Below are 19,724 nucleotides of genomic sequence, written 5' to 3'. Positions count from 1 at the left end.
AACAGATATTAGAAATACTAAGTTCTGTTTATGTCATAGGAAAAATCAAGTACAAATAAGATAAACAATTCAAAGCATACCTGGAGTTGCAAATACATAGGCATCCCCTTCTATTTTATTCCCATTACCTAGAATAAGACACTTAGTAGTTTTATCATTGTTCAGCTCGATCTTTTGTATGCGTGAATTAAGTTGAACTTGACCACCCAGTGACTGGATATGATCCACCATAGGCATGCAGAGTCTCTCTGGAGGGTTGCCATCTAAAAATGCCATCTTAGAACCATGTTTTTCCTGTCAATGTGTTTATGAAAATTTTCAAATAATTCAATTTACGTTTGATAAATAAAAAGATTCTTTTCTCATTTCTTTGAATATAAAAAACTAACGTCTTTAACAAAACTAGAATGGTTCAGTTAATAAATCCATGAATAATATGACGATAAGGTATCCTCCATCCAGAAAAAAAAAAAAAAAACAAAACAAAATTGCAGACACACATGCACACAAACACACATAATATTTCTAGTTAAAGATTATGGGTCTTTCTTATGTAAGGAAAGAACTGTCTTTCTATCCATATTATTAGAAGCTATATTTTACTTCTAAACTGAATCAGCTATTCAGCTATTGGAACATGGCATAGAGTCAATTTGAGGTGCAACTTTTGAAAAGAAAAAAAAAACTTGACATATAAAAATATGTAAATTTCGAATCCAAATCAAATAAAAACCACATATAAAGTTATAAAGCTTTGTGATAGCCAATAACCATATTTCTTGAAAACATCAGTAATTCAATATTTATAAAAAGCCATAATCAAAATCCATACTCCATAGAAGACAACCTAATTTCCCCTTGCTATACTCAAGGGTAACACACTTACCACAAGATGATACCACACCACAAACCACCACAAAATCATTACACATTGAGAACTTATCTCACAACTTGAGACATCACAAGGCTGCCCTCTTTGAACTGCAGAATAGAGGACCTTTAGAAAAGCGACACCAACCACACCACCACAACTTTAGAAATTAAAGCCTCTTTTCCAAGGGGGTGATTAGTCCTCTTGAGTCATTTTCCTTTCCAACCAAGAACAGAGAATATTATCTATTCCTAGGGCACAAAAAGTTGAGACGTGAACAGTGTCGTGAACAGTCAGGCAACCTCAACGCTCTGATACCATGTTCCAACTTCAATAAGGAAAAGTAAAGTGGAAGTAAAAGAAAAAAAGAAGAAATGGACGAAAGTAGGAAGAGAAAGAAAAGTGAAAGAGAAGAGAAGGAAAAGAAAAGAGGGAAGACAAGCAAGGAGAAATCTCACACTCCTCTCCTTACTGTCGACCCATCTTGTATTAACATTTACTAAAGCTGAAATGACAACAATGCTCTTAGATAAGTTACAGCAAATATAAGTAAGAAAAATGACAAGGAAAAGACAATAGTACTCCGGTCAACTAATTCTAACAATACAAATAGGCTAAGACCATTCTAAGTAATTGGTCCCATCTAATCTTATCGTAGTCACAATATTGAGGAACTGATCCACAACCGACTTGAACCACCCTTGGATTCCATTTACTGTTTGGAGTCTGAATCAAGTCTAGTTTGATCCATTGATTCAAAAACCCACCAAAAATTTCACTGTAAACGGAACAGAGGTATAATAACCTTAAAACAACTGACATGCAATCAGTTTTCCTTCAACCAACAGGGTTTCACAAACCCTAGATCTCAGGAGAAACTAGAAGTTGCAAAGGCTCCTACCAGTGATCCCACAAACCAACTTCAAACACCTCCTATATGCTGTACACAGAAATGGGTCTTCTTCTCTCAGGTTGGTTCCGATCAAGGGCAAAACTCTACGGGACTTCTTCTGGGAAGAAAGACAGCAATCTGTAGACTCCTAGACCCTCTCCCAACCCGGCGAAAACAATAGAAAGTGATCAGCCACTTAACCCTCCATACACACCATTGGTCCTAGTAGTGTATGGATTGAAAGAGGAAGAGAACAAGGGAGAGAAACTGCTCTGATACCAAGTAGTTGATAAAATAGGAGTAAGAAAGTGTATTTAAACAAGAAGGAAAGAAGAGAAACAGAATATCAGAGCAGTTGGAGGGAGAGAGAGAGAAGAAGGGTTTTGGAAGTCTGAATCTTAGCTGGTATCCAGCCCTTCCCATTGTTATATTCACTTAACATAATTACACGTACGGTTACAAGTAGGACCTCAAGAGGTTGGCTACATAATTGAAGGATAAAATAGGTCTTGTAAGGCCCAAAAACATAAAACTGAAACATAAACAACCCAATAACATAAATTAACTCTTGGCACAAACAACTCAACACTATACTACAATGATATCATAATCATCTAAGCCTTGTCCCATCTATATGTGGTTGGCTGCTATGCTGTCAACAAACCACCAGCCTATGCTGCTGTTAACAATCACCCAGTCCATAGTAATGGCTACACTTCCATCAAAAAGCACCAGCCTACACTGCTATTAACAGTCACCCAGTCCGCATGAACAGGTACAACAGTCAATTGGGAGGTTTTTTTGCTCACACAAACCAAAGCACATGGTTACATGTCTGTCAAACAATTCATTAGAGGCATCAAAGGAATATATAAACTGGAAGAAAATCTACACTGACCCATAATAAGTCTCACACTTCAAGCATGTGAAAATACTTATGGACAATGATGGATGAGTTACTTTCACCTTTAACATCAGTTTCCCTCAGACAGCATGGAAAAAAGTTCCCTAAGATCTGGGAAACTCAGATCAGCAAGGCAAATGCATTTAAACTCAATATAAAACACCGGACCACCCATAAGAATGATCATTGGCCTATGACCAAGAAAGAAGAAACAAAAGTCTTCTCGTCTATGATCAATCACAAAAAAGTTGGTCTTCCAATATGTTATTCTAAGATCAAAGAACAGGAAGAGGGAACAAGAAATCAGTGATTTGTTCGAGAGTGAATCACTTATGTGGCAGTGCCAACACAATAACCTTATTAATGTTTTTAAACAAAAGGTACAACAACCAGATTACTGCTGCACCCCAAAGGTGTTGGGTATACAACAAAAATCTTTTCATAAATTAAATCACATAACCTTAACTTCAATTTCCTATCAATTAAAATCTGAATAATTTCTTATAACATTCTGAATAAAATAATAAACAAAGACAAACCTGAAGAAACCGATTCAAAGCAATCAGAATGCATTGCATTGAAAGCTCATCTGGATTTATGAAGTTTAGTGCCTTAGACATTGCGATAAACACCTCATCAGTCACTCTATCTGGTATACCCTGAAATACAGCCCCCATGAACACAACCCCACCCCCACCCCAACATAAAGAAGGGAAAAAGAATGAGAACGATAAAATCAACATAAGATGCAAGGAAGCTTATGAAAACTTTAACATTACAGAGAATGAGCAGAATTAGCATGATCAGCTTATCAACCAAATCACAACAAGTGGCATGATATATGCATCAAAGTAAAATTTTGTGGTTATTGATAAAAAAAAGTAAAATATTGTGGTGAAAGGAAAATAATATTTCTGCATGTCAAAGAGAATTCTCAGTCCACTGAATGGTTGGATGACCAATTAATTGAAAATTGTTTTGTTTCATAAGTTTGCCAAGTAACCCTAATCAACTCCAGGTAAGAACAGATACTTGACAAAGATTGTAGAAATGCAGAAGTTAAAGCTAATGCAGTTTGCACTTGGACTCAATCCCCTATTGGTACTTTTTCCTGTGTTTCTTTTTTCAAGGTCTTAAGTTCTTAACCCAATCCTCAAATAGTGTAGGACAAGTTTTCCTTGTTAAGGAGGTCTGGAGTAGGCCTATGCCCCCCCCCCCCAAAAAAAAAAAAATGGAGCTTTCTTTTGGGAAGTGTTCCTGGAAAGAATAAATACTTCCAATTTGCTCCAAAGGAAAAGATCTAGGTGTGTCAGCAGGTTTAACACTTAGCTTCCCAGTTTCTTCCAAAATATCGAGAACATACTTCCTTTTGGGAGACAAATCCCAGGTTTGGGTCATGCTACCTCAATTCCCAAGAAATACCGTAGTTCTCCCAAATCTTTGACCTCAAACTCTTGGTGAAGCAATTGCTTAAGAGAGTCAATCTCATGGGTATCACTCCTTGTCACAACAATATCATCCACATATACAACAAGTAGGGTCAAGGAGGAATCCATCTTCTTAATGAAAAGGGTGTGATCTGACTGGGCTTGTACATAGCCTAATTTTTCAAGGGCCTGTCTAAATCTATCAAACCACACTCTGGGAGATTGTTTCAGTCCATATAAGGCTTTAGTCAACTGGCAAACCTTCTTCCCTGTTTCTATATTATAGAATCCAGGAGGTAATTCCATATACACCTTCTCTTGCAAATCACCATTGAGGAAGGCATTTTTGACATCCATCTGAAACAATGGCCATGAGAAATTTGCTGCAATGGATAGTAAAACTTTGATAGTATTCATCTTGGCTACTGGTGCAAAAGCCTCCAAATAGTCTACGCCATATGTCTGTGTAAACCCCTTTGCAACTAATCTAGCCTTATATCTTCCAACAGAGCCATCAGCGTTACGTTTCCTCGTAAACACCCATCTACACCCAACCGGTTTCTTCCCTTTTGGTTGATCAACTAACTCCCAAGTATTGTTCTTTAGAAGAGCATCCATCTCTACCTTCATTGCATCCTTCCACTCAGGTATTGACAAGGCTTCCTACACTATTTTGGGAATGGTAATAATAGCAATAGATGCCAAAAAAGATTTATAGGATGAAGACAAATGATCATAAGATAGAAACTAATAAATACAACGATGCTTTCCTTTACGAAGTGCAATTGGAAGATCAAGATCATCCAAAGGAGGAGGATAAGGTTGAATAGTGGGAGGCATGAGAGGTATCTCATATGTAGTGGGGGATAAAGGAACTGTAGTACCTGAATCTGGAGTTGCAGAGGAAATTGGAGTTGGCCTGGACTGCTGGTGAGCAAAATTAACCTGCCTCCACTGCCTGTGATACACCCTCAAATCCTGACTTCTCTGACAATCTTCCTCACTGCACTCCCCTTCAATGGTTGGGACAGGTAATGGAATTTCTGATGAATGAGACTACATCCCACTACTCTCCCCCTGAGAAGAAGCTCTATGATAATAGGGTACATCCTCAAAGAATGTGACATCCATAGAAACAAACAGTTTCCCAGAAACAGGCTCATAGCAGCAATATCCTTTTCTGTATGTTTGTGCATCCTTCTAACCTTACTCAATTGTCTCTAGGTGATCAATTTCATGCCACAAAGACTTCAAAGTAGAGAAGTAAAGTGAGATTGGTTTCTCTCCCTGCTTAAAATTATTGACTTCACATTTCAGTTCATATGCCCTAGCAACATTAAGTGGCTAAGAATACGTTTCTCTCATGATGTCCCAAATTTCCTTGACAATTTTGGCCCACAAGTAATTTCGAATGATATGAAGCTGCATGGAATTGCACAGCCAAGTTATGACCAAATAGTTCTCCTGAACCCATTTGGCATATAATGGGTCTTCCTTGGTTGGCTTCTTTACATCCTCCCATCACATAGCCTAATTTCCCTCTACCTCCAATAGCCACCATAACTGATTGGACCCACTCAAAGTGTTAAGACCAAGAGTTGCGGCAAACCAAGACCTGTGCATGGAAACAGCCAGCCTACATACCAAGTCTACAACAAGAAGTTAGTCCAAGTGGCATATTATTAGAATAACAATCCTACAACAAACTATAACCATCTTGTAACAAATTGCAAACTGTAAACAGCTTACCTGGCTATAAAGACCAGAGGAAGAAATAAAGAGGTAGGAATTCCATTCGAACAAACTACAAACTGTTTTCCGTTCAGTTTTTCCTCTCTCCTCAAGAGCTCGGTGCACTCTACGAACCCTGAGTTAGGCAGCACCTAACAATTTGGTATCAAAGCATGACCAATACGCGATCCACAGCCTTGGAGGCACGAGTTGATCAGGTGGAAGTCAAGCTCCACCGAGTTTCAGGCGAGATGTGAGGTATCAAGGATACGTTAACAGAAATCTTGCATAGATTGGAACAGAGCCCGCTAGCTGAAGATAGGGAAATCGACCAGGATCGGGATAGCCAAGGAAGTAACCAAAGAAGTAGCTACACCTTGGAAAGAAACACCAAACTAAGCTTCCCAATTTTCTCAGGCGGAGACCCCATCTCGTTGATATACAGGGCGGAAAGATTCTTTGAATACAATGAAACGTCCAGACCAGACAGGGTGGCATTGCCAGCAATGCATCTGGATGGAGACGCAATCCTATGGTATCAATGGTATCGTCGAGGGCACCCCCGCATTTCATGGCTCGACTTCACAGATGCCCTGTGTGTCCGATTCGGGGCTTTTGGTTATAAAGATTTTGATGAGAGTCTTGCTAAGATAAAACAAGTAGGAAGTGTTTGTGACTACCAATTGGAGTTTGAACGTCTATCTTTAAGAGTCCAAGGGTGGCCAGAGAAGGCTCTGGTCGAAGCTTTTGTGGGAGGACTCAAGGAAGAAATTCAGTTGGAGGTCAAGGCGATGCACCCATCAACTGTAATGGCCGCGGCAGACCTAGCCCGCACCCAAGAAGAAAAGATAGCTTGAGCCCGACGTCTAAACCTCCCGTGGCAGTAGACAAACAAATCATTTACTGCCCCTAGATCGGAAGGGACAGGATCCAGTAAAGACGACAGCATCTTAGGCAAACCACTAGGTAACTTAGGCCCGAGCCCCATTATTCCATTCAAGAAATTAACATGAGCAAAGATGCAAAATCGCCGAGATAAAGGTCTCTGCTACAACTGTGAAGAAAAGATCGTCCCTGGTCATAGATGCAAAACTCAACAAGCCTTCTTATTACAAACTGAGGAGGAAGAAGAGGATCAACAACCGGAAGGACCATCAACTGACGAACACTGAGTTGAGACCATACAACCAGAAATATCGCTATAGGCCCTAGGAGGGTTTTCATCGCCCCAAACCATGAGGGTGATGGGCCTAGTTCAGGGTTGCCAGCTGTCTATCCTGATCGACAGTGGTAGCACTCTAAACTTTGTAGCCATTGTGCTAGTCAGACAATTGGGATTACCAGTTCAGCCCACAACCTCAATTAAGGTCAATGTGGCAAATGGGGTCGCACTCCAATGTGATGGAATTTGCACAGACACTGGGTTATGCATCCAAGATCAACAAATATTGGGAATTCAATGGTTGCAGCAACTTGGGCCTGTTCTATGCGACTGGGCCTGTTTGTCTATGGATTTCATGAAAGAAGGAACAAGAGTGCATTTGCAAGGCCACCAGCTAGCCGAGCCAGCCCAGTAAGCTTGGCATCCATGTTGAAAAACACACGAGACCCAAATCAGCTCATCATCTGGGGATCAAATCATACAGGCCCAACGTTATCCCAAGCCCAGGATACAACAACTCAAGCTGACTACAAACAACAGCTTCGCAACATCCTCCAACAATATGCTGCAGTTTTCAAGGAGATCACAAACCTACCTCCAACAAGAAGTCATGACCATAGAATCCCACTATTGCCGGATGCATCTCCTACCAATTTAAGGCCCTACCGTTACCCCTATTTTCAAAAACATGAAATTGAAAGGCAGGTTCAAGAACTATTGGATAAAAATTTTATTCAACCCAGCCATAGCCCATTTTCTTCACCCATTCTTCTTGTCAAAAGGAAAGACGGGACGTGGCGATTTTGTGTGGATTATCGAGCACTTAATAATATTACGTTAAGGACCGCTTTCCAATTCTGGTAATAGATGAGCTACTGGATGAACTTAAGACTGCGAGCATTTTTTCAAAGTTAGATTTGCGGGCTGGATACCATCAGATCAGCGTCCATGAAAGTGACATTCCAAAAACGGCCTTCCAGACTCATAATGGCCACTATGAGTTCCGAGTTATGCCACTTGGTTTCACCAATGCCCTGGCAAACTTCCAAGCCTTAATGAACGACTTGTTTAGGCCAAATTTACGTCGTTTCATATTAGTCTTTTTTAATGAAATTTTGGTGTACAGTCCTACATGGGCCCAACATTTAGTGGATTTGCAGATTACTCTAGACATTCTCTTACAAAATCAATAGTACCAAAGAATCGAAGTGCGCCTTTGGGAAGGCCCGTGTATACTATTTGGGCCATGTGGTGGAAGATGGAAGGGTCTCAGCAGATTTGGACAAGATAGCTCCCACCCAACAGTGGCCAACGCCATGTAACACCAAGGAACTCTGGGCATTTCTAGGACTCACAGGATACTATCGACGCTTCATTAAAAACCATGGGATAATTGCAGCACCACTGACAGTCCCTTCTAAAGAAAGACTCTTTCAGCTGGAACAACAAAGCCCAAGTAGCATTTGAAGCCTTAAGAGCAGCGGTGTCATCCCACCAGCTCTAGCTTTACCGGATTTCAACAAACCTTTTGTGGTTGAGTGCGATGCATCCGGACTGGGCGTGGGAGCAGTGCTGATGCAAGATGGTCAGCCCCTTTCCTTCTTCAGTAAGGCATTATCCACCACACAAAACCAGTCTTCAATCTACAACAGGGAATTGATGGCAGATGTATTAGGAGTTCAGCATTGGCGCCCTACCTGCTAGGCCGTAAGTTTGTAATTAAGACTGATCACCAAAGTCTGAAATTCCTATTGGAACAACAGGTCCTTTCTCCAGACCAGCAGCATTGGGTCTCAAAGTTAATGGGATTTGATTACACTATTGAATACAAACCGGGATCAACAAATAGGGTTGCTGATGAACTGTCACGTTTAACCCAAACATGTAGTGGAGAGCATACTCCAATTGCAAGTGTGCCAACAACCCACTGCAGCACTATGGGACCAATTAAGGGAGGAAGCAGACAGTAATAAGGAACAATAAAGGCACAATTGTTGCAGCAACCAGGGGACAAACCGGGGTATTCTATCCAAGGGTTAGTGCTGTACTATAAAGGTAGAATGGTGTTACCAGTGGACTCAGCCCTTTTGGACCAATTAATGAATTACTTCCATGCGACACCGATGGGTGGACACTCAGGAGTCCTATGCACATATAAGAGAGTGTCATCCCAATTTTATTGGAAGGGTATGCTAAAGTCCATAAGGAAATACATATCTACATGCCAGGTATGTCAACAATGTAAGTATGAGGCCCAATCCCCAGCTGGCCTGCTAAAACCACTACCCATACCCAACCAAGTTTGGGAAGATATTTCTATGGATTTTATAACAGGCCTACCGACCTCTGCCGGTAAGTCAGTCATATTAGTGGTGGTTGATCGCCTTACAAAATACAGCCACTTCTTAGCACTGTCACATCCATTTAATGAAACTACTGTATCTGACACTTTGTGCTGGAAATAGCTCGTCTTCACGGGTTCCCAAAGTCTATTGTTTCTGACAGATCCAGTCTTCATCAGCCTCTTGTGGAAAGAACCTTTTCGCCTCCAAGGTGTACAACTCAGCAAATCCACAAGCTACCATCCACAGTTAGATGGGCAAACAGAGGTGGCCAATCGTTGCTTAGAAACATATTTACAATGCTTCACCAGAACAAAGCCGAGACAATGGTTCAGCTGGTTGCATTGGGCTGAATGGTGGTACAACACTACCTATCAGATATCAGCAGGAATGACCCCTTTTAGGGCATTATATGGTCGTGACCCACCCACACTGATTCCCTATGAGAAGGGTTCGACAGTAGTAGCTTCACTGGAAGAACACCTGCTGAATCGAGACAACATTCTACAGGAACTTAAACAGAACCTGCTCCGGGCCCAACAATGGATGAAACAATCATATGATAAACATCATAGGGAAGTACACTATCAGGTTGGTGATATGGTTTACTTGAAATTGCCCCCCTACAAGTTGCTTTCTGTACAAAAGCAGAGATGGAACAAGCTGGCACCTTGCTACTTTGGACCCTTCAAGATCTTGGAGAAAATTGGACCTCTTGCATACAGATAGGATCTCCCACCAGATTCAATAGTGCACCCAGTCTTCCATGTCTCAGTTCTCAAAAAATGCTTGAAACCAGATGCTATAACTCAACCACATCTTCCAAAATTCTCAAGTGATATGAACCTAGAAACAGAGACGGTGCGGATCACTAATTTCAGATGGGTCAAGAAAGGCTCCCACATTGTTCCAGAAGCTTTAGTTGTGTGGTCACAGCTGCCAGAAGAGGATGCAACATGGGAACCCTATCTACAACTGCAACACCAGTTCCCCCATGTTGACCTTGAGGGCAAGGTCCAGCTTAACCAGGGGGGTATTGTTAAGACCAAGAGCTGCGGCAAACCAAGACCTGTGCATGGGAACAGCCAACCTACATACCAAGTCTACAAGAAAAGGGAGAAGCCACGTCGGAAGAAGTTAGTCCAAGTGGCAGACCGTTAGAACAGAATAACAGTCCTACAACAAACTGTAACCATCTTGTAACAATATTGTAGTAGAAATATTGTCTAGGGCATTGTGGTAGAGATCTCTACTAGAAGATTTGGGCATAACTGTTCAGATACCACTGTTTACTGTGAAATCCAAGTTGCTATCAATATTGCACACAATCCAGTACAACATAATAGGACAAAAGACATAGAGGTTAATTGTGCCACTTCATCTGCGAGAAGGTTGTTCTTGGTGATGTTTGCATTCTACTTGTTAGGACAGATAAATAATGAGCAAATATATTCACTAAAGAAGCTCCTATGGCTGCACTATGGTTCACATTTAACAGCTAGGCATGATTGACATAGGCCTCATTCGTTTTCTGGGAAACGGAAGTGGGTAAGTTGGTGGGTCCTACTGAAAAAAAATAAACCCATGTTCGTATTTCAGTATTAGTGGGTCCCGTGGAAAAGAATGATTCTTGAACGGCCCATTTACCTAGGCAAGTAATACCCTCTTCAGACTTGGGTAAATCACTTACCCATCTGCACCGAAAATTGCTAATACGTGATGGGATAATATTGTCCCATGAATAGTGTCACGTTTTTCTGGATAAAACAGTCATTATACAATTTTACCTTGGGAATAAAAAAACACTGGTAAGTTCACTTATCTGGGTAAGTTTTCTTGGGAAACACTTGCCCGGGAAAGTGCATTTGCCTAGGTAAATGACTTACCGAGAAGTGAACAAGATCATATTCTCAACTTGAGAGGGAGTGTGGAAAAGTGTAAATTTTCTGCTGTCTTTTATTTGCTATTAGTTATGGATCTAATAGCAAGTGTACCATGGGCTTTTATTTATTTGTTATTGAACCTTTTTAGTGCTGCCACCTTACTAAGGGTAGGAATGCGATTTTATCATTATTATAGTAGTTATACAAGATAATGGAGTCTCACATTGAGCCCCACAATCTGTTCACCCATTCTCATCTCTTTCCCTTTTCTTCTCTCTTCATCTAGCTTCACATCTAATGACTGTTTTTTTAACATTGTTTAATCACTTTTATATAACCTGAAACCTGCTGGACTGATTGACAACTAGTATTATCAAAACTTATCCGATATCTCATTGAAATCATTGATTTTTTTTTTTGAAAAATGTTTTCTTTAAGGATCCTAATATTCTGTGATTAGATAATTGACTTGCTATTTTAAATATGATTCACTTAATAAGTAATTATAATTCAAGAAAGAAAAGAACGGACACACAAGTACAAAAGAGAATTCTCAAATGAACTAAAACATTTAGTAACAAAAATAACAAAAGTCAAAATGTCAAGTGAGTGACATGAGTATAGACGAAGAGAAGGGCAGAAGATTAAAAGGGAGATAAAAGATTTCTACTTAAGCCTCTTAATCTTCTCTTACTTGATATATGTAAATGTTTGCTATGGTTATTTGAATTTTAAATATGCGAGTATACTTGTTCTAATAATCCATGAAGTTTTATAAATAAATTCCACAATTTTAGTAATTTCCCTTATTTCTTTATGTTTTCCAAATATACTTATTCTAATAATCCATGAAGTTTTATAAATAAATTCCACAATTTTAGTAATTTCCCTTATTTCTTTATGTTTTCCAAATATCTTGGAAAAATTTGCAAAATGTTTCCAAAATATCCTCATCTCTACATAGCAAAACATCCATCAATATCGAAATTGAAAACTAGGATAGTAAAGTATGGTGACACAAATTTAACTGCCATACCTGTTTTCTCATCCACTCTTTAACAGTTAGACCATCTTGAGCCTCAACATAAGCCTGTCCGCCAATCATTGCAGGCAAAAGTCCAATGGCAAACTGAACTTTCTCTGACCAAGTCAGCATTTCATTGTTCTTTAAGATGGCCCAGATCCCTGCAAAATCATTGTCCCAAATAAATAAGTGCTACCTTTAAAACTAAATAGAAGATAGGAATCCTAAAACAATAATTAAAGAAGGGAAATGTAATAGCAGACCATTCAAGATATGAGCTGTTGTGTCCCATAGAAGAGATCTTAACAATATTATAACTGCACTGAATCCTTTGTTCTGTTGAAGAAATGTAACATGAGCTATTTCCCAGATAAAGTTTATAAAAAAGATATTTATATTATGGAGGCTTTTGGCAGATGTGATATACTTGTTTTTTTTATGAATTGTTAAAGTGAGCCAAATAAGGGTAGTTTAGTCATCTTATCTTTGTTAAGTTGTATGCTTATGTGGCAGTTTTATTAGAGACACTCTGCCCCACACTTAAATAAGGGCAGTTTAGTCTTTGTAGAAATTATTAGAGATTAATTACTATTAAGGGGTTGACTGATAGGGTTTTCCCTATCAGATTCGACAGTCCCTTCTTTTCCTTCTTCTTCTCTTCTTCTTCTTCCTCTTGCTGGTTCGGGTTACTGTAGCAGCAGTCGAAACATAGTATCAGAGCCATGTTCCTGACCTACTTCAGTTCGTGAAACATCTCAGCAGTGTTCGTGACCTCTCTTTCTTCGTTTCTGGGCTGTTAATGGAGAAAACTGGTTCGTCCTAGGTCTGAAACATCTCAGCTCGTCTCTCTCTGTTGCGCATAACCTTCTTCATTAAGAAAAACGACCTCAGCAATGAATGGTTGGTTGAGACTCTCAAAAGAAGGTCGATTATTTCTTCTCCTTGTGCTGCTGGTATTTCTGGGTAAGAAAATCTTCAAGAACCTGCTAGTACTGATCAGAACCTAGCAAACTAGGTTTATTGTTGCCCTAGTTCTTGGCGAAAATCCCAAGAACGGGCTGTGTACAGTAGCCGAATGGTGTAGGGGCTGCTGTAAGTTGCCGAGTGGTGTAAGGGCTGCTGTAAGTGGCCGAGTGGTGTAAAGTGTAATGCAGTGACCTAGCCGAGTTCCTTGTGGTCGTGTAGTGCCCTCTTAAAGGTGTTAAACAGGTCTGTACTGGGTGTAACAGATATGACTATGTGACGGTGCTTGTGATGCACAATTTTTATTGAGTGGTTGTAAGAGGGCTTGCATGTGATTAGTAAGTGTTGAATTGATGTTTATGTGGTTCGTGGTGTTGTGAAATCAGTCGTAGTGTGAACAAGAACAAGGCTTATGTACCTATTATTGTGTTTAGGGGCTGCTATAGGTGTTGGAACATCAAACTCCTAATAACAGCACTCAGTTTGTAGCTGAGAATTCAGGTTAGAGGCAATGGTGAAAGAGTACCATGGCAACAATGGGAGATGAATATAATGATCAGAAACCTAGTGTGGTGGTTCCCTCTGACTACCTAGGTGTACAGATGACCTCAATTAAACTGAATGGGGAGAACTATGTTCCATGGGCCAAATCAGTGGAAGTTTTCCTCAAGGTAAAGAGGAAAGTGAAGCATGTAAAAGAAGATAAACCACCGGCTGACTCTCCAGGAGGATGCTCAAATCATGACCTGGCTATGGAATAGTATGGAACCGAAAATTAGTGCCAACTTCATGTTCCTAGATACGGCTAAGGATATATGGGAACATGCTAAGAAGTTGTATTCTGGACAAGAAAATACTACAAGGGTATATCAACTTTATCAGGAATACTTTGATTTGCAACAAGGAAACAAAACCCTAGAAGAGTACTATGCCTGCATGAAGAATACAAGGAATGAACTCAATGTCTATCATCCCCTCACTCCAGATGTTAAAGTTCAGCAACAACAGAGGGAACAACTAGATGTTACAAGATTCCTAGTGGGGTTGAAATCGGAATATGAACCAATTAGAGCCCAAATATCAGGGAGCTCTACCCTTCCTACTCTTGAGGAAGTATTTGCATGGCTCCGTAGGATTTCTTTGGGACAGACAGAGAATGCCACACAGTCTGATAGATCAGCACTTGTGACAGCTAGAGGAAGTGGACATGGTACAAGAGGGGGAGGACATGCCTCCCGAGGAGGCCGTGGCAGTTCCATGTTTGGCCGGGGTGGTGGTCGTGACTTAGGGGGAGGCTGTTGCAAAGGAAAGAGTAACTCTGCAAGGAAGTGTACTCATTCTGGCAGGGAAGGACACACGGTGAATTTATGTTATGATCTACATGGCCCTCCCTCTAAATGGGCTAATCGTGGTGTAGCTGGTGAGGTTGATATTAGTGACAGTAAACAGGCAAACCTAACTCCTTCCACATCTACATCTGCTTCTGGGAGGGAGATGGTGAGTGTACCGCGTGATGAGTATGAACGGTTCCTTCAAACCACTTCACAGCATACCACTGCTACTCTTGCCCACTCAGGTATTGCTTGCATGCCATCTAAAACCTCTCCCTGGATTATTCACTCTGGAGCCTCTGATCACATGACCGGGACTCCAGGTGTGTTCTCTTCTCTTTCTGAAATTTCCATATCACAAACTGTTACACTTGCCAATGGCTCTTCATCTCCCCTCTACGGTGTTGGTAATGTTGACATGGCTTCTCATTCTTTATCGTTTGTTCTATATATACCTAAGTTTCCATTCAATCTTATGTCTATTAGTAAATTAACCAAGACTCTTAACTGTTATGTTACCTTCCTTCCTTCCTCTTGTGTTTTTCAGGATCTCAAGACGGGGAAGAAGATTGGTGGGGGGCATGAAGCTGGTGGATTGTATTATATTGATGGTGGTGGATCCTCAATTGCTCTTCAGACTTCACTTACTCCTCTACAGTGGCATTGCCGACTGGGACATCCTTCTCTCAAGGCACTCAATATATTAGTTCTGTCTTTGAGTCATTTGTCAGTTTTACGGTGTGAGTCATGTCAGTTTGGGAAACATCGTCGTGTTTCCTTCAGTCCTAGAGTTGAAAGTCGTATGTTGAGTCATTTTTCTTTGGTTCATTCAAATGTTTGGGGCCCGATCAAAATAGAGTCTTATAATGGGTACAAGTATTGTCTCTTTTATTGAAGATTGTTCAAGGATGACATGGATTTACTTAATGAAAAATTAAGTAAATTATTTTCCATTTTTCAAAAATTCTATGCTGAAATACGTACACAATTTGGTGTTCCAATCAAAATCCTTCGTTCAGATAATGGTCGTGAATGCTTTCTTGCTTCATTTCAACAGTATTTAGAATAGCATGGCATTATTCATCAAACCTCATGTGCATCCACTCCTCAACAAAATGGGGTGGCTGAACGAAAGAACCGTCAGCTCCTTGAAACTGCTCGGTCTATTCTTCATCATATGAATGTTCCTAAACGGTTTTGGAGTGATGTTAAACTCACCGCATGTTTCCTCATTAATCGGATGCCCTCCTTCATTCTTCATGGCCGGCCCCCCTTCTCTATCTTGTTCCCCACTTTATCTCCATTTCCATTAACTCCTCGTGTCATTGGCTATGTGTGCCTTGTTCACAATCTGAGTCTTGGAATAGACAAGCTAGATGCATGCCCCATTAAATGTGTCTTTCTTGGCTACTCTCGGACTCAAAAAGGGTACAAGTGTTATAATCCCATTACTCAAAAATGCTATGTCTGTCCTGATGTCACATTTTTTGAGTCTGTCCCCTTCTTCTCAGGACCTGAAGCACCATCGTCTCCACCCTTACTTCCTCTTCCTCTTCCAGTCAGTGATCCAGTTCAGGATGCTGTTGTTGGAGTAGACTCATCATCTCATCCAGTGCAGATCACCACTGAACAACCACTGATCCGGAAATTGTATACACGTCGAACGACACCGGCCCCTCCAACTTCTACCTTATCTGTGGATCCTGTCATGGCTCCTGTTGCTGAACCCTCAGAACTCGACCTACCCATTGCCTTATGGAAAGGTAAACGCAATTCTACTCTCCATCTCATTTCCAATTTTGTTTCATTATCTCACCTCTCCACCTCACATCGTCAGTTTGCATCATTTTTGTCATCTATTTTCATACCTAACAATGTCCAAGAAGCTCTTAGTTCACCTGGGTGGCGGCAGGCAATGGAGGAGGAACTCTCTGCTCTTCAACATACTCAAACGTGGGAGCTCACTACTCTCCCACCTGGTAAGCATGTTGTGGGTTGTAAATGGGTGTATACTGTTAAATACTTGCCAGATGCTAGTGTGAGCGTCTGAAGGCCAGGCTCGTTGCAAAAGGTTACTCAGTTGTATGGAGTGGACTACATGGAGACATTCTCTCCGATGGCTACGATTGGCTCTGTTCGTGTGCTAATCTCCCTGGAAGTTATGTATGATTGGCCTCTGTTTCAACTTGACATAAAAAATGCCTTCCTTCATGGTGACCTTGTGGAGGAGGTATATATGGAGCAACCACCTGGGTTTGTTCCTCAGGGGGAGGATGGTAAGGTGTGCAGATTGAAGAAGGCAATTTATGGGTTGAAACAATCGCCACGTGCTTGGTTCAGGAAGTTTAGTGAAGTGGTGAAGAGTTTTGGAATGAAACAATGCCAGGTTGATCACTCAGTGTTCAGCTATGACTCAGAAGCTGGAAAGATTTTATTAGTGGTCTATGTGGATGATACTGTTATCACTGGCAGTGACAAATTGAGGATTGACAAACTAAAGGTATTTCTGCAAAATCATTTTCAAACAAAAGACCTTGGGACATTTAAGTATTTCTTGGGCATAGAAGTTGCCTGGTCAAAATAAGGTTAAATCTATGCCAAAGAAAATATGTTCTTGATCTACTGGAAGAAACATGATTGTTATGTGCAAAACCGGCTGAGACCCCTATGGAACCAAATGTTAAGTTGAGCAATGATACAGGGGAAGTATTTGAAGATCCTGGAAGGTATAGACGACTAGTGGGGAAGCTGAACTATCTGACTATCACAAGACCCAACATCTCCTTTGCAGTCAGTGTGGTGAGCCAATTCATGCAAAACCTTCGTATACCTCACTGGGATGCGGTTCTTAGAATTGTAAGATATCTAAAGGGAGCTCCAGGCCGTGGACTATTGTACAAACCAGGAGGAAAACTTGAAGTAGTTGGGTACACAGATGCAAACTGGGCAGACTCAGTGAATGACAGAAGATCTACTACAGGCTAATGCACATTTCTTGGAAGAAATCTTGTGACGTGGAAGAGTAAAAAGTAGACAATTGTGGCTAGAAGCAGTGCTGAAGCAGAATATAGGGCCATGGCACGCACTACCTGTGAATTAGTGTGGTTGAGGAATCTCCTACAAGAAATTGGGTTCCACATGGATAAACCTATGAAAATGTACTGTGACAATCAAACTGCACTCCATATCTCATCCAACCTTGTTTTTAATGAGAGAATGAAGCACATAGAGGTTGATTGCCACTTTGTGAGGGAGAAGGTTCTTGTTGGAGAGATAAGCATAGAACATGTGGGCTCGAATGATCAGTGGGTAGATTTGTTTACAAAAGCTCTAGGCTCAGGGAAAGTGAATTACTTATGTAACAAGCTGGGATTATATGACATATATTCTCCAGCTTGAGGGGGAGTGTTAAAGTGAGCCGAATATGGGTAGTTTAGTCATCTTATCTTTGTTAAGTTGTATGCTTATGTGGCAGTTTTATTAGAGACACTCTGCCCCACACTTAAGTAAGGGCAATTTAGTCTTTGTAGAAATTATTAGAGGCTAATTACTATTAAGGGGTCGACTGATAGGGTTTTACCTATCAGATTCGACAATCCCTTCTTTTCCTTCTTCTTCTTCTCTTCTTCTTCCTCTTGCTGGTTCGGGTTACTGTAGCAGCAGCCGAAACATGAATAATAAAGTATTTCATTAAAAATTTTAAGAATGGTTTACAATTGATACAACATTTAGTTTTCCCATGAGGCGCGAGATGAAGCCTCAGAAGTCAAAATAAATTACAGTATAGCCAAGAAAAGTTGACTCCTATTCACCCCTTAGTTAGTAGGTCTACTGGCCCATTTGCCGATCTTCTCTCCCATTGAATTCTGGTTGTTAAATTAGAAGTTGGCCAACAAGGTTGAAACAGCACCTAATGTCTCATCTGTAATTGGTAGTGCATGAGGCTCACTTGTTGTAAGGGAAACAACCTACTCATTCCTGGATCTTTGCCTTTGATACACCTTGGGATTGTGGGTAGGACGAGGAGGTAAAGAGATAAGAGCACTAGGACAAGGAGAATGCAGCGACTAATCCTCCCTTGATTCATTTGATGAGGACACGGGCTCATCAAGAGACTCAACTGGTACAGGGAGAGGAAGAGCAAACACTTGTGACAAACTCTCCCCCTATAGACAATGCCCTTCCTGAGAGGAGCCATAAAAAGAAGAAAGTTCATCAAAGGTAACATCCATTGAGACATATCGTGTGTCAGTCTTTGGATCAAAACAACAGTAACCCTTCTGTGTGGGGAAATAACCAAGGAAGATACACTTGTGGGCTTTTGGTTGAAACTTATGTCTCTGGGCACTTGGAATGTGTACATAACAGGTGCAACCAAACACACGAAGAGGAATAGGAAAGAGATCCTTGTCTGGATGAAGAAGACTGAAGGGGGATTTAAACCCTAAAACCCTGGATGGCATACGGTTTATGAGATAGGTAGCAGTGAGAACAGCATCACCCCAAAATCTTGTGGGAACATGTGAGGCAAACAAAAGGCTCCTTGCAACTTCAACAATATGCCTATTTTTCCTTTCGGCAACTCCATTCTGTTCAAGGGTTCTAACACAGGAGCTTTGATGAATAACCCCCATGTCAGAGAGATACAAGGATAAACTCTTCTCAAAATACTCTTTTCATTGTCAAATTTGAAAATCTTAATCCTGGTATCAAACAGAGTCAAAACAAATTCATGAAATTGCCTCACAAGCCTTGGAACTTCATCACAAGATTTCATTAGGAATATCCACGTGAATCAAGAAAAATCATCAATAAACAGGATAAAGTATCTGTAACCCCCCATTGAAGATAAGTGGTAAGGCCCCCACACATCAAAGTGCACAATATTAAAAGGAACAGAAGATCTTTTATTACTCAAAGGGTAATTGTTTCTATAATGCTTTGATAACTGACACGATTCACAATTAAGACTGGACACACTGATTCCCTTAAACAATTCAGGGAATAGATGACTTGAAGCAGAAAAAGGCAAATGACCCAAACGACAATGACTCAACATAATTCGACTGACAAACTCTGAAGAGGTAGAACCAAAGGCAGCATTCTTAAGATGATCAAGGCATTGTCCAGGAGTGTCGAGCAAGTATATTCCATTCGCTTCATGGTCACTCCCAATCACCTTCTGAGACTCCAG

The 19,724-nt window shown here is 40.6% G+C and overlaps 1 protein-coding gene across 11 annotated transcripts in view; it reads right to left on the bottom strand.

The window, feature by feature from the left end:
* The window catches only part of PDS3 (phytoene desaturase 3), a 186,409-nt gene that overhangs the window by 97,779 nt on the left and 68,906 nt on the right, over positions 1–19,724 (bottom strand). For all 11 annotated transcript variants that reach the window (XM_088949259.1, XM_088949262.1, XM_088949264.1 and 8 more), the window contains exons 7-9: positions 12,249–12,397; positions 3,207–3,326; positions 81–294 (exon numbers count right to left, since the gene is read on the bottom strand). In XM_088949259.1, the coding sequence (XP_088805385.1) occupies positions 81–294; positions 3,207–3,326; positions 12,249–12,397 (483 nt within the window). The remainder of the gene's footprint in view (positions 1–80; positions 295–3,206; positions 3,327–12,248; positions 12,398–19,724) is intronic.

This window comes from Nelumbo lutea, chromosome 6 (assembly GCF_056320005.1).
Source record: "Nelumbo lutea isolate HS-2025 chromosome 6, American lotus-T2T, whole genome shotgun sequence".
NCBI lineage: Eukaryota > Viridiplantae > Streptophyta > Magnoliopsida > Proteales > Nelumbonaceae > Nelumbo > Nelumbo lutea.
The sequence above is the reverse complement of the archived record's forward strand: the minus strand, read 5'-3'. Positions and strand labels throughout refer to the sequence as shown.